Source organism: Mesitornis unicolor, unplaced genomic scaffold (genome assembly GCF_000695765.1).
Source record: "Mesitornis unicolor isolate BGI_N332 unplaced genomic scaffold, ASM69576v1 scaffold13891, whole genome shotgun sequence".
NCBI lineage: Eukaryota > Metazoa > Chordata > Aves > Mesitornithiformes > Mesitornithidae > Mesitornis > Mesitornis unicolor.
Window position 1 is genome coordinate 55997 of NW_010165920.1, and position 15195 is coordinate 71191.

The 15195-nt window shown below is 33.9% G+C and overlaps 1 protein-coding gene across 1 annotated transcript in view; it reads left to right on the plus strand.

Annotated features, from left to right (window-relative positions):
* The window catches only part of LOC104548700 (cytoplasmic dynein 2 heavy chain 1-like), a gene marked incomplete at its 5' end in the record, with an annotated part of 68766 nt that extends 53960 nt beyond the window's left edge, over positions 1–14806 (plus strand). The window contains 4 exons of the mRNA XM_010194795.1: positions 4298–4407; positions 4753–4834; positions 10109–10225; positions 14648–14806. Of these exons, the coding sequence (XP_010193097.1) occupies positions 4298–4407; positions 4753–4834; positions 10109–10225; positions 14648–14806 (468 nt within the window). The remainder of the gene's footprint in view (positions 1–4297; positions 4408–4752; positions 4835–10108; positions 10226–14647) is intronic.
* Between the last annotated feature and the right edge of the window lie 389 nt (positions 14807–15195).

The following is a 15195-nucleotide window of genomic DNA, read 5'->3' on the forward strand; positions in this document are numbered from 1 at the left end:
GTTGTTGCTAATGCACTCAGAATTTTTATGCTCTTAGACTGTGCTATTGTGTTTGTTTTCAGACTTCCTGAACAAGCAGGGTGTTTCTGAGGCATGTCAAACTGAAACAAAGAAATAATAGCACTAACCAGCAGTTTTGGTCTGCATGCACTGAAAGAAAAAAAAAAAGAAAAAAAATATTTTTAAAGGAAATAAGACTCCAAATTAAATATACTTTGGAAATATACTGTGTGCCAACATCTCATCATATATCTGAAATATTGCAGTACTCACGTATTCATTTAATGAGGGCTAACTAGCTCAAGTTCATGGATTTCACATACAAAAACAGTTACCACAGAGGAGCAAATTGTATGCAAGTTGCTCCTGAGAAGCTATGTGTTACCCCCTTGTGCTCAAAGTCAGAAAAAATACCTCTATTTCGTTTCTTCGGAGTGTAACACAATTACTCCTGCTGGCATTTACCACTGCATGCCAACACTTGGAAGCCACCTGATGGAGCAGCTGCTGCCCTGTGAGGAGAACAGGACTCTAGTGTAACTGCTGAATTGACCTTTGCTTAATCTAAACTCTGGTTAACTGAATGCTTTCTCCTCTAGCGGTGCTACTCACCATCATTTGCTCTCAGACTTATCGAAGGTCGTGCATTTTTTTACCCCTAGTAATTTTGAATCTTTCTGAAGCTAGGGGAAAAACAGAATTATAGTCTATGGTTTCTGGCTATGCATATTCATATAACATTGAATGCGATTTTCCATCTAGGCACATAAATGAAATAACTTCTGTAGTGATTTATATGATTTTCTCCTTCAGCAGTTCTCTTCTGAGACCACACCAAGGGAAAAACACTGTAGAAATTAATATATTTGAAATGAATTAAAACAGGTGAAGGAAAAGTGCTTGATTCATTGTAGAGTAGTTCTGTGAACCTAAAGTTGTATAAATGATAATGTGAAAATCTGGCTGCCTCTTTATTTCTTCCAGTGTTCAATATGAGGTGCTCAGTTTGCTTTGGGATTATAGAAGATAAGGAAACCTTCTCCCTGAAAATGGAATAGATGCTGCTTGGATGTTAAGATACATGAAAAAAATTATTGAAACACCTGAGACTGCACTTAGAAACTTTATTTTTGTAAAAAAAAAATCCTTTTATTATACCATAAAGAACCTTACATTAATTAAAGTTTTGAAATATCCTCTAGGAATTCCTTTGCATGCATTCTGAGTGTTGCTGATAAGTTTTGCTATTATATTCATAATCATCATATACTAATCTAATTATCATGGACAGTTCAAACTAAAATTTTTAGTTTCATTTTAATAAAAAAGATTTGGGAGATACTGAAATATTGACATAAACAGTTACAAAGAAGAGTGTATAATAGATTTTTATTTCATTTCATAATATAAATCTTTTCAGGGTTAGTATATTTGGCCTTGCAGATGACATTGTTGGTAAAATAGAAATTATTAATATAATGTGAATTTATTTAAAAAAAAGTTATGCACCATTTAATCTTTTATAGGCCTTTTTCCAGGTATTATAGCTGCCATATCTAACCAAAGATGTATTTAAATTCATACACTGAACACTGCTTTTAGTGAGTTTAGATGTTGACTGTTAGCTGTTTTGAAGGAAAACAAATTCTGAATTGCAGCAAACATGTTAAACGTATTATGGGAAGTAGAAGTGAGGGGGCAATTGGGAGAGCATGGATATTGGTTTGAGCGACAAGGAGACAGGTAGCTAGATTTTACACCATCTTGGAGTTGATAGTAGTCTTCTCACTGAGTTTCAGCTGCTAAATGGCAAATGCATGGATTATTTTGGCCTACGTGGCAGGAGAGGCAAAGTTTTCTACTGAGTTGATGATGGAAGGCCCTTCAGAGTGAAATGCTACATGGCCATCCAAGATCAATAACAAGTCGAACAAATTTGAATCACTTTGACAAATGAAGTCAATGTATGTTTCTGTTGGAGTTGGGATAGGAAAAGGAAATGAAGGTATTATAGATAATCTGTTACAGGATTTCTCCTTTTCAAGAAACATCACTTCAGTCTCTACAGCTTACCTTAAGCTTCCTTCCGTTCATGACATGATCTCTTTCAAGTGTTATGACAGTGGATGTACTACTGACAAGTGATCCATTTCATAGAGAGGTGGTGTCTTTTGAGTCTATAGAACTTCACAAAAGACAAAAAGGAGGCTAAGCATAAGGATATTTTTTACTCTTATGTTGTAAAATGCATTTTATTATAGTTTTTATTGCATATACATCTTATTTAGTAAACAACTGTGGATAAATTAAGTCTTCATCTTTATGAAGAGCATCACAAGCAATTACAAACTAATGAAAGTTTTTTTATCATGTATTTCCTAGTGCTACTTCATTATATGAGTTCAGAATTAGTATCACCCATACTGGTCTTTTAATCGGGTGGAATATAAGCATCTATGTTTCTGAAAGTGTTTATCAGTTACATTAAAAGTTTATTTTGTGACAACAATAGAATGATTATCTTAAATACAAGTTGAAATTAAGGTGTCTACTTTTATTATGCAAAACAATTTACAAAGTCTGACCTAACCAGAATGCAGAGTTACTACTGTATGATAAAAGACATTGTTATGTAAAGTCATTAAAAGAATCGTGCAGACAAGAGTCATTAGCTATACATTTAGCTAATGAAAATGGAGTGCAATGATCTCCTAACTGATTCATAATCATCTGGGTTGAGGGCTCATAACTGGTGATGTGACAGATAGAATATCACCAATTAAATGTTTGAACATAGTGGAAACTTTATGGAGATATGTCTGACACACTGAAAAAATTAAAATAAAATTAATTGAGTGATATTTGCTTGTATTTTGGATGATTTTGTCACTTCCAAGATGCTTTATGGAATTATTCATTTGTCAGCAGTTCAAAGAATGCAGTAAAGTCCTTTTTAAACAAGATATGGTGGCCTGGCAGGTGCATGGTGTAATGGCAGTGTAGCTTCCAAGATTTTTTATTTCATGACTATAGTAATTTCATAATCTTCTAGTAGTTGGCATTTAGAAAGGATTGTGGTTTGTCTTTCTCTGTTTGGTAATAGTTTGTAGAATTTTAGTTTCTTATTATTTTCTGGCTTAGTATTAAATATTAATCTTTCAGTGCATGGCTTGCAACTACTTACAGAGTAGGTTTTACAGTAATGTAACATTTATACTACAGGACCATAGTCAGGACTATGACTATACCATGTAAAGAAATTGTACCAGGTTTTTGCAGTATAAAAGTTTCAAATACAGAATTTTGAGTGTGGACTGTTGCCTAACCACTCAGGTGCCTAAATAACTTGTCTGAAGATAACAGATTCTTTAGATGGAGATTGTTAGTGTTTTGAGGATTTCTTTCTCAATGATGTTTATTGAGATTGCAAGCCGCAATGTGTCTCTCTTTTCTCATGTTGACACAGAATGTATTGTGTTGTTGGGAAATGCCAAGCTTGCTGCTCCTAGTGATGGGCTTCATAGCTGCATGTAAGATGGTGAAAGAAGAGGGTTGGGGCATGTGTTCTGTAAGGATAATTGAAGTCAGTTATTCCCCTCACCTCTATTGGTTTCATTTATTGCAAAATATAACAGAGGCCAGTTTTTATCTTACCAGAAATTCTGTGAATTCATGTCTCAAGCTAATATGTCTGAAACATCTTTTGAAACTCCACACAATAAAAATGGCAGCATCAACCTAATGCTAAGAGATATTTTCAAATAAATTGTTGGTAGGAACTTACAGCAACTCTTTCTGCAGATTGAAAATCAAGTGTTTCTTGAATTTCATATGCAGTTTACACAGAAAAATAATCATAAAGCATACTTGAAAGCAATGCAGTTATTTGCCTAAACTTAGTAAAGCAAAGACAGTAATGACAACCATTTTGATGAGAAAATATAAATTCTCCTGTTAGTAAAGGTGAAATAGGGTTTCCACAGAATGTTAGAAACTTGATAAAAGTTTCATTGTACAAAGTGAGCCACACAGTACAAAGAATGGAATAGAAGTTTATTTAGAATAGATGAGCCACATTGCACATAAACTGCTGGTATTTTGAAAACTTTTAAACAGTGTTATTCTTCTGTTTAGCAGCTTGAAATAATTGAAATTAATATCTTTGAAGTTACAGTATATTTACAGAAACATTTTTCATTAATCACAATAACTGACAAAACCAGTTTAACTCAAAATGTTGAAAAATTAGGCAATAACTTAAAGTCTTTGTTTTGGGCTTGGTTGTTTTTTTTTTCAGAATTGGGTAGAAAGAGCAGAGAAACAGCAACTGCTCTCAGACACCCTTGACCTTTCAGAGCTATTTCATCCAGACACATTTCTCAATGCCTTACGCCAGGAGACTGCAAGGTGAGGGAAAAATAATCTACGTATTTATGTGTGCTAATGCACCAGTGTTACCTATGCATGAAGATGGTTATTTTATTTTCAGAACACAGATCCAACAAATTGTGTGAATTGCTGTCATTAGTTGTTTCATCTTTATTACTTGCACTGAAGTAGAATAGCTATGAATTACTTGTTTAAGTGCTGATTATTTCTTTTTTAAATGAGATTAAAGATGTATTTTTCTTCAAAGTAAGACTTAGTATGATATGGTACACATTGAAAAAACATTGGTTTTGGTTTTGCTGTTATTGAATTTCCTGTTGTTATATATCTCTAAGATTTACTGTATATGTGTTTCCTTCGCAGAGTAATGAGCTGTTCAGTAGACAGCCTTAAATTTACAGCATCATGGAAAGGACGAATACAGGAAGGCAAACTCCAAGTTAAGGTATTTTAGTAGGATGTTTTACTACAATTTTATGAGGATGTTTATTAGCGTAGTCCAAGTCATCTGTCCATAAACTTTCTGGAAAAATAAGCTGTAAATACATTGGTGTACTTGAGATACAAAGGCTGGTTAATGGTATACAGCTTCAAAACTGGTAGAGAAAAAATTCTGCAGAAACGGGAGAAAGCAAGCAGTTATCTTTTTACTCCTTGCAAGTTGTAATAAATAAATAAAAGCTGTAGTAGTCACAACAGTATTTTGTGAAAGTAAGGTGGAAAGTGATAGAAAAAAGAATTTGTCTACTTTTCCTGGTTTAGACTACACATGATCAAGTTAAATACATCCGATTCTTAGTGAACTGAGCCACCATAAGTTTGACATTGTGTATTTCAGCATTATATTTAACTGTTACTTCCTCATTGGATATCCTTCTGTTTGCAGATAAGGCTACTAATCATTTTTTCATATTTAAAAATTCAATAAGCAAGAGGAGATCAGTTTCCATTTTAGTTGTGCACAGAATAAGATAACTGAATGTCCATAGTGAATATGTACGTAGTTAATAGTATACCTTCATAGACGTACTTTTGTGTCTGCCCATATACTTTTTTTTTTGTTCCCTTTGGAAATTTTCTTTTCATTATGATTTACTGTGTTTCAGTTTAGAACCTGTCTGATCATACACCTCTGTGTCTATAAGATAAACTCAATTATACCCAGTTCTGCTGATTTCCTCCCCCTTGGCCACTGCCAGATCTTCAGATAATATTGGTGAAGTGTCATGAACCTGCATTCATTTCTTTTTGCTAAGCCACTCTCTTATGTAAGACAAATCTTTAAACTATCAGAATCATTGTGATAAAATAATTGGTTGACCTGGTAAATATGATTTATTTTAGTCAGAAAATAGAATTTTTTGATAATGCATGTTCCTTCTTCACATGAGTACGGATTTAAAATTAGATCTCTCACATACCCTACAAGAACCAAATCATAGTATGGGAAATTCTGAGGTTTATCAGTCCTTATCCATGCTAATGGTGCTATTTCACTCTGTGTGACTTTTTTCACCAAGACTTGACTCTGTACTCAGATATTTGGGGGACTCTGTTTTAAGGAGAGTCATGCTCAAGTCCTTGATTCAATGGATATTTAATTATACTGGTAGAATATCTTTCTTGAAAGATTGGAACAATTAGGAATGTGAATGAACATTGAATTTAAACCTGAGATACATACATACTGTGTGTAACTTTTCTAGTCTCACTGACATGTTATTTGGGATTTTTTTCCTTGCCTTTTATTTTAAATATTTTTGATGGTTTAGCATTTGTTCTGATAAGGAAAAAAGGTAGAAATCTCACTATGATGAAAATGCTTGTTCAGACTTCCTGTACTTTTAAAAATTACATAATTCTTTAGCAATTGTAGACATTTGAAATGATCTTTGTGTGCCAACAATTTCAAATAATATGCCCTGTAATCATCTGAAAGTCAGAAGTATGAAGTACTAGAAATCTCGGGATAACTATAAAGTAGGCAGAGGAACACTCAGTCAGGCCAAGAATACACCTGAATCCGGGTGGATTATCAAATCTGACGTTAAATTAGCGCTTTTTTCAGGTAATAGTTTAGACAGATGATGTGGATTAGATCTCTCCTGATAGAATGTGGTGAATATTTGATTTAGAATAAATCTGTAGAAATTACATCTTTAATGTAACTTCAGATTGCATTAAAAAAGGTACTGAAAATGTATAGCTATTGCGATATAATCACAAATTGATATGCAAAATACATCTATTTGCTTTGTGCATTGATTGTGCTGTTGTACAAAAGCAGGTAGTCATTGCTTTTGGCATTCCATTTTCTGTTACTATAGAAAATAATGAAAGAAAAGAAGGTATGTGACACGAGACTTTTTGGGTAGTAAGTTATGAGCTTGGATAGAGCTTAATATAAATGATGCAAAACAAAAATTTATTGCAAGACTATAATATTCAAATACATAATATCAGCAATAATATCAAAACTATACTCTTAGCAATTGAAAGAAATACTATTATTGGGCATCCTGAGAAGTCTTTTTTACGGCATACCTCCATCCTGAAATAATCAATAAATTAATGATGGAGACCTGTGGAGATAATGAAATGAAAATATTACTTCCCGGCATTAAATAGCAAGGAAAATTAATTGCAGAGTATTTGAAATTTTGGAAACAGAGATGTTTTTGGCCATGGTTTCAGCACACTGTATACAAATGTGTTTTAAAGAAATATAATCTGTAATGTGTAATAATAGCTTTTTTGAAACTAAACAAGTAACGATAGTTGCAAAATGCCAAATACCCTGAGCTGAGTTGCAAAAATACTATGCCTGCTAATTACAGATACTGTGAAATCCATGTCTGTCCTTTGTAGAAGTTGTAATTTCTGTACATAGTTTACCACAGAAATGAGAGCATGGCTATGTCTATACTCAGGTCAGCAGTACCTGAAAGTACATTGTTCCAATGTTGGGTTTTTTTCAGTATCTTTTAATGCTGCATGAAAGTAAAAAAGTTGGTCTTCATCTTCAGAGGAGTTCCTATGATTGGTTAAAGTTTTGAGGAGATCAACTGATGTTATTTTACATAACTACAATGTCAAAGGAACTGCCGATATCAAAAGAAGAAATGCGTGTGCAGTAGAAAGAGTTTTTTCAATAGGTGACCCACTTCTATAGGAACTTCCTTTAGAGATGTTCAGGATGGCCAGACCATTGAACATCCTAACAATAAATTTTAAAACCTGTTCATCAGACCAGTCTCCCCTCAATAACTTTGCTGAAGTCACATATTTGTCACGCTGAGCTCCATAACAAAATTCCCTGAAGAATGCAGGAAGGGCAGAAAGAAGAACATATGAGATGGATATTTATAATGTCTGTGTGATAGGGATAAATTAGAGCTTTGAAAGCATTCAATCAGAAGTGTAGTGACATAAAGAGTAATCTAGGACCTGTGCATATAATAAAGTGAGGTCTTAAGAATCAATCTGAACAACAGAGAGCAGTAGGAAGGAGTCTGGGGGAAAACCTCAGTATAATAATTAGTAAGACTTTGTTCCTTTTGTGTCTTTTATAATATTTTTCTTCATATTCTTTATTCTTGCAAGACAGAAGAACTGGCACTGGAATGTGTATATGCTATCATTAAAAGCTATTGACACCCAAACTTCTGTTTTACCAGATAAAGCCATTTTTTCCCAAAATGTCTCTGTGTGGAGAGATTTTGTGTTTGAAAAGAAATGGTACAAAATATCAAATGTTAACACTGCACCTTAAAGGCAACAGACCTAAAAATCTTAGGGAAGATTCAAAGAAACTTGACAGGAGAAGGGAGAGGAGCGTCACACTTCCATAATGAAGAAAAGACCGTGAGCTTTTGACAAGAAGTTGAAGGAGAAAAAAATGTTTTTGAAGTTCCAAATAGAAAGTCTGAAAATTTTAGTTCATTTCACTGAGACATTGTCATAATAATTTATGGAAGTTAAAACTAAAGAAAAAGTCATACTCCTCTCAGCTTTCCATTTGGGGTTGTTTGGTTCAGGTTATCCAGAGTTTTGGCAGCTTTACTGTGAGTCCTACTCTGCATGGAGCACAGATCGTATCAAAGAATGTTGCCACTTCTCTGGTCATTGTCTTGTCCAAGGTCAAACAGCTTTTTTATATAGCTTTTTAAAATGCAATCTTATATAATCTTTTTTTCACGTTAAAATATGTATATATGCATCTTGCACATTGCAAGGAAGAGTCCTCAGCTCAGAGTCAGAACAGAAACATGACCTTAAAGAAGCAGATTTTTGAAAACTGCAATGTCTGTCTGCAATCAAAAGAATAATTACTTATTAAAAATGCAAAACATAATCTTAACTAGTATACAGTTAGTAGAGTATTGATAAAGAAAACCCAACACTTTGGAGGAAAGCATTACTTTTCAAGCATGACAGTAATCCTCATTGTGTTACGGTTTAATTGCAACTTTTCTTGTCAAATAAATAATTTTAGAGTACTGTAATTACCTAAGTAAATTATTTCTATCACATTTTCTATGATACAGATCTTCACTGTAATGTCAGACTTCAACCACTTTTTAAATGTTAGTGCACTTTGAAAATTTTATTGCAAGAGAAAATTTATTAGAAAGTGATACTTTTGTCCATTTTGATTATGTGGTCACTCATGCAGTTTCCAGCAGCATTGTAGTTCCTCGTTTCAGCATTGCTTTTTGAACCTTGTGTTTAGTGAAAGCCTATCTCAGTATTATGTATTTAATTCAGGGCTTTAGTATGATAATAGACAGATGATTTTCAGATTGTTGCTTCTGTTACACATCTTCTTCAGTTTAAGATTTAGCCTTTTGAAAAGCTGCATGAAAGTTATTACTGAGCTTAGTTTTATTATTACCAGAATTGAAGTTCTCACTGCAGCAGGCCGAACTGACTTATTATTATTTATACTGTCAAATCGGTATTATTTGTACTGGTAAAATAAAATGATCAACAGATACTGAAAATTTCATTTGGAAGTAATCCAGAATAGATGTCATTGTCATTAATTTATGCAAGGCTTCAATGAAGAAAAAAATGTGAATGCTTAGTTCAGAAGCTGAAAGTACTTGTTAATTAAAAGAAAGCACTTAGAACATGTTACATATAAAGCATTGCATGGTTACTTATAGAAGCATCTATGGTTCTTATTTAGTTTTCCCAAATAATAGTTTACCTAAGAAATCTTGAATTATGTTAAATAAGTTTTTCTCTTATATTATTTCCATGTATTTTGTTTGCCTCTGCAGAAGCTGTGTAATCACGCATTCCATTCTTTGAAAGCTGTACTCAGACTTCCAAGCCAGAAAGCATGCTTATTTCAGTGATTGTTCTTCTCTCCTTGACATTGTAATGATTGTGTACTTGGCTGTAGCTATCATATTTCCATTAATCTAATGCCAGGCAACTGCAGTTTCATAAATGATTGCATGCACAGGTATTTTTCTCTAACATTTCAAAGAATGTGAATCTAAATCGGAGGAAGTTCATGCCCAAGTGTGGTCCAGATCTTGCTTTTAAATCATGTTTCCTATTCTCACACAGAACATGAGAATAATTAGTTTCCTGTTATTTAAAAATTTGTCACAGTACAAAGGATCGTCATTTATTGAAGCACAGTGTAATCATTACTGACATGTCAAGTCTGTTATGTATGCTTGAATATTTTATATCTCCACGGCAGATCAGTGGCTTGCAACTGGAAGGCTGCAGTTTTGATGGAAATCAACTTTCAGAAAATCTGCATGATTCTCCCAGTGTGTCATCTGTTCTCCCTTGTTACATGGCCTGGATTCCACAGGTACTAAATTATTAAAAGCCTTAAACTTTCAAGACCCATAATTTTCATTTTTTTGTGTAGTAGCTTTTCAGTATGATGTTACTGACCTGTTTTCAGCCTTGTTTCAGAATAAAAATCCCTGTCTTTAATAGGAAAAGCAGTTACTTCTTTCATATAGCGCAAGAACTTATTATAATTTCATCAATATTTTTTAGCTTTTATTGTTTAGATTAAGATAAGGTCTTTATTTCAGTCATACCTTTTTTCCTTTGTCTTTTAAAATACTTTAACATATTTTCAAAAGTGCATCTATTAAACGTATACATGTGTTTGGGAGTTAACTCCTAGAATATATTTTCTTTGCATTTTAAACATTAAATTAAAATGCAACAGCAATAATAAGACAGAGAACATGATGTGATCTGCAAGCAAAGAAAGCCTTTCCCATACTTACACTAATTTAAAAAAATGCCAATGCTTGCAGAACTATGTAAGATGAAAGTGAAGTAATACAAACAGTAAAAATTGTTACTGCTTCTGCTCTCCAATTATAATAGTAATTTCTGATAAATAAAGCAAAAAGTTATGCAGAACTTATTGAAGGATGTATAGGAATTACAAATTAATGTACTTACCATCTTATAACTAACAGAAAACTTATTGTAAAATTCATTTCATCTAGATTTATCTGTCTAAAAGTTAATTGCCCAGTATGATTGAGTTGACTTAGCTCCTTCTTTGATCCCAGTAAAAGACAAGCATCTCAGGAAGGCCATCCTGTGATGAAGTAATTCTCTGCCTAACTGTGACTCTAGAGACAGCCTAGACTGCTAACTCTGGGACAGATAGGTGAGAAGAACCTCACACACAGATCTAAAAGGAAATATATTGAATCTTTTACATCAGAAATCAAGTGTAAATGCAGAAAGTAAGAAATAGGGATGTATGCAGGGTTTTTTCTACTTCTTTACCACAATAAATAAAATTAGCAGTATATGAAAAATGAGAAATAATATAATCACTAATGTAGATATTAACTCATCAAGCAAATCAATTTATTAACTGGAGGATTTTGTTATTTGGCAATGCAGAGAAGTCTGCAGAATTCTCTCTTGAGAAGGCTCGATTTGGCTAGAAGAATGTTAAAGAAAAAAGTTCACTGGACTGAAGTAGATGAGATTTGTGGTATATTGTGACAGACATTGCGCAAGGAGCTCCATTGCAAACGCACTGTTGTATCTCAACATTTTTTTTTCTCAATGTTATTTCCAGCACTGGAAGTATAGGATTATAATATAGTACAGCATTAGAAGTATATTTTTCAAGATTTAGACTTTGAACACACTAGTAAATACTAGCCACCATCTGCAGTACTGCTCCCAGCTTTGATGGGAAAGAAAATAGTACAAATTAAAAAAACCCAAACTGTAAAACAAAACCATACCACAAAACCTACTACAAAGTTGAACAGTGAAAGATTTTTCAGTTCTTCAGTGATTTACAAGGTTTGTTTTGTTCAGAGAAATAAACAGATTTCTAACTTACTTGAAAGTTGGTGCATGGGATAAATATGGAATTGCCAGACATCTTAGTATATAGAGTCAGTAATGGGTGGGGGATATACATGGTTTTACATGGTAACACCAAGTGTTTATCTTGTGCACACTGAAAATGAGGATTGTAAGTAAACCCCTCTTTCTTCTGAAAAATGTTTATCTTGTGTAAGATTATTAAGTGTTTTTCTGAATAACAGTCTATATTCTGTAAGCTTCGAAAATAAGATCTAGAAGTTATATGTGACATCAGCAGAGAGCTTTGTCTATAAAACATAGAAGTGAGATAGTTCAATAATCAGTGAATCCAACTTCTTCCAATGTTTGTCATATTTACAATGAATAGCAATTGAAGTCTTTGTGTTGGCAAAAATATAATTCTTTTAAAACACAGGCCAAAACTTGCCAACTGCCCAGATTTTTAATATAAAGTATCTCTAAGGAGAGCATTTCTGAATTGCTCTGCCTTTAAGTTGTTATGCTATGGGCTTCACTGTAAAAATTGACCACAAACAAATGCTTGGAAACCGAGGCAGAATCAGTATGTGATGTACTTCCCCTTATCTTATTATCCTCTCCTTAGGAGAAGTGTGCATGATGTAGAACATACTATCTTAGGATTCCTAGGTTTTGAGTTTGTTTTCTTTTCCCCATAAATATATCTTATGAAATCTATTGAGCAAAAATCTGTGTATTTATGATTCAATGCTTTGAGGTTGTTTTCAACCAAACTAAAATAAAGTGAATACTTTAAGGAGAAAAAAAAAATAGCCTACAGGATTTCTCTGAGAAAACCCCCTCAAAATGCTGCTAACATGATGCTTGTTCTCATTAATTTGTGAAGGTCCTTTCCAGATTTAATTCACTGACATGCCAAGCTGTGGAGGGTGTCACTAAAGGGGATGGAGCCGTGTGTGAGGCAGTCTAGACAAAGAGAATTTTTTGGACCGTGCTTAAGCCAAGGACATAAGGATATGTGGTTCAAAAAGAAGTTCACAGAATAGCTTTAAACCTCAAATAACGTGATTCCTTAAAACATCAGTGGGACTGAATAAGGCACGAGAACAACTATTTTGACCCGAAAAGTGTAAACGGAGGTCTTTGACAGCCAACTGGCCAGCTTTTGGCCTCCCAGCTTTGGCAAAACTTAAATTCTCTGATTAACGTTTTACTCTTGGACTGGCCAGCATTTTGTCTTCCTTAGTAGTGTTAACCAACGGATAAATGTAGGAATTATAATCCTTCTGAGAGCAGCTGAGTTCTTTTGACAAACTTCTGATTATGAAATTATTCTATACAACTCTTACAGTGCACAGACCTTCTGTAAGGATTTAAACACTGGTGCCAAAAGACATGGGAAGTTGATTTTCATAAGGAACAGCAAAATTTTTCAGAAATGGCTAATACTTGACATCCAAGGAAAAGTGCTTGAAACAGTTATTGTTTGCATGTTTCCTTTTTCCTGGTTTTAGTTATTTTCTAATATTCAAGCTTCACTAACTCGCATTTGAATTTAAAATACACTCATTTTTATTTCAAATTCCTTTCTGACGAATGTGCTGCTTTGATGTTTTATTCTTGAAAATCTTCTGACATTTTCCTGGTGACAGGAAGTGAGATTTTGAGTGTGACAAAAACATGCTTAATAGGTATAAATTGAATCAAACCCTGAATTACTGAAACTAAATAAATGCACCATGCATTGAAACTCAATTTGCATGCTTCAGGCAGTCTAGACTGAGTCTCTGAGCTCAGTTCTGCACTCAGGGATAGGGACAATGACCTGTGTAAAGCCCTAGGAGAAAACTACGTCCAAGGTGCCCACAGTTTGTGGTACAGAAAGCAGAGAGGAGCTGTTGCTGTTCTCGGTGTAGAGCATTGCTTGCTCATCAGGATACAGACTGAGAGGTAAAGCCATGGCTTCAACTAAGGTCCTTCCCTAAGTAATGTTTACGATGTAATTTTCATCTTTGTAATAGTAGCACTGCTAATGCTGCACAGTTGGTTGTATAGGAGAACACAAATTATAAATTAATTTAGCTGGAAGTTCAAAGCACTCAGTTCAAATCTGAATGCTTCAAGTTAACTTAATCATTTCCTATTTAGACACTTAATGGAAATGGCTGGTTTTCCAGAAGTGCCAAAAAAACCCAACTGGGACTGTGATCAGTATTAGTATGAGGGGCATTTAAAAAGAATCAAAAAGTCATCAAACCTGCTTTTTTTTCTTTACTAATAATGTAACTTTTAACATATGCTTGCATGTCTTGATTTGCTATAAGTGTATGGAAAGAACTAGGTAATTTAGGTTTTTTGTTTGTTTGCCCGAAGTCCTGGTCTAACTAAATTGTGGTTAATACTCCTGGGTTCCTCTTCATATCCTGCATTAAGTAGGGGCCCTGTGAGGCTCTCATGTAAGGTATAGTAGTTCTGTCTGTATCAGGGAACAATTTTTATATTTGGATTCACTGATGTTAGAAATCATTGTTTAAATCCATAAAGTAGCCTGGGAACTGTAGGGTAAGGTGTTTTTTGGTGCAGTTCCTGAAGTATCCCACTTGTAAGTATCTAAAAGGCAGATCACAGCTGGGGCTGCCTTACAGGAGGAGCAGCTGGTTTATGCTGCAGGGACTGAGAAGGTTTTCAGTTGTATGAACTGGAGAGAAAAGGTAGAGGCTTAGTTATGGAACAGTCTAGTGAATTTTCTGAAGTTTCTGCTTTGTTAGTAGTCCTTCTCATTTGTAGCCGGGGCCAAGAGTAGCCTGTCTAAGGCTGCAGTGTCTAAACCATATCTTAGGATCCAGCTTTAGATTCTGTGTCATTGGAGAGTATTCCTTTTTCATGTGTTGTTGTCTGTTTAAGTGATAACTAAGTCCTTGTCTGTTGGCAGGATGCATATGGTCCGTATTCTCCAGAGGAATGTATATCTTTACCAGTCTACACTAGCGTGGAGAGAGACCATGTGGTAACAAATATTGATGTACCTTGTGGAGGAAACCAAGACCAGTGGATTCAATGTGGTGCTGCTTTATTTTTGAAACATCAGTAATCTGAAACTTCATTAAATTAACTCTTGAAGTTAAGAATCATTTAAACATCTCAGTTGTTTCTTATTGAAAGAAAACTTTAGATTCATTGCTTATACATTTTAAAGCAATGGTTTATAAATTCCCCTGTTTATTTTTTAAGGTATATAAAATTAATTCTACTTCATTGTATCCTTGTGGGATATTGTAAAAGTTAACATGGCACTATTCAGCAAACTGTTAATTTGGGCTGTTTCTCTAGATTGTAGTGTGATGCATTTCTTTCTCAGACTTGTTGAAATCTCTTATGTTTTGTCTATAAATACTGAGTCTAAATTCAAAGTCAGCATATTTTCTTTGATCAGTTTTTAAATTTTTCTTTTTGAACTGTTATTTTTAATCCTCTATTCTT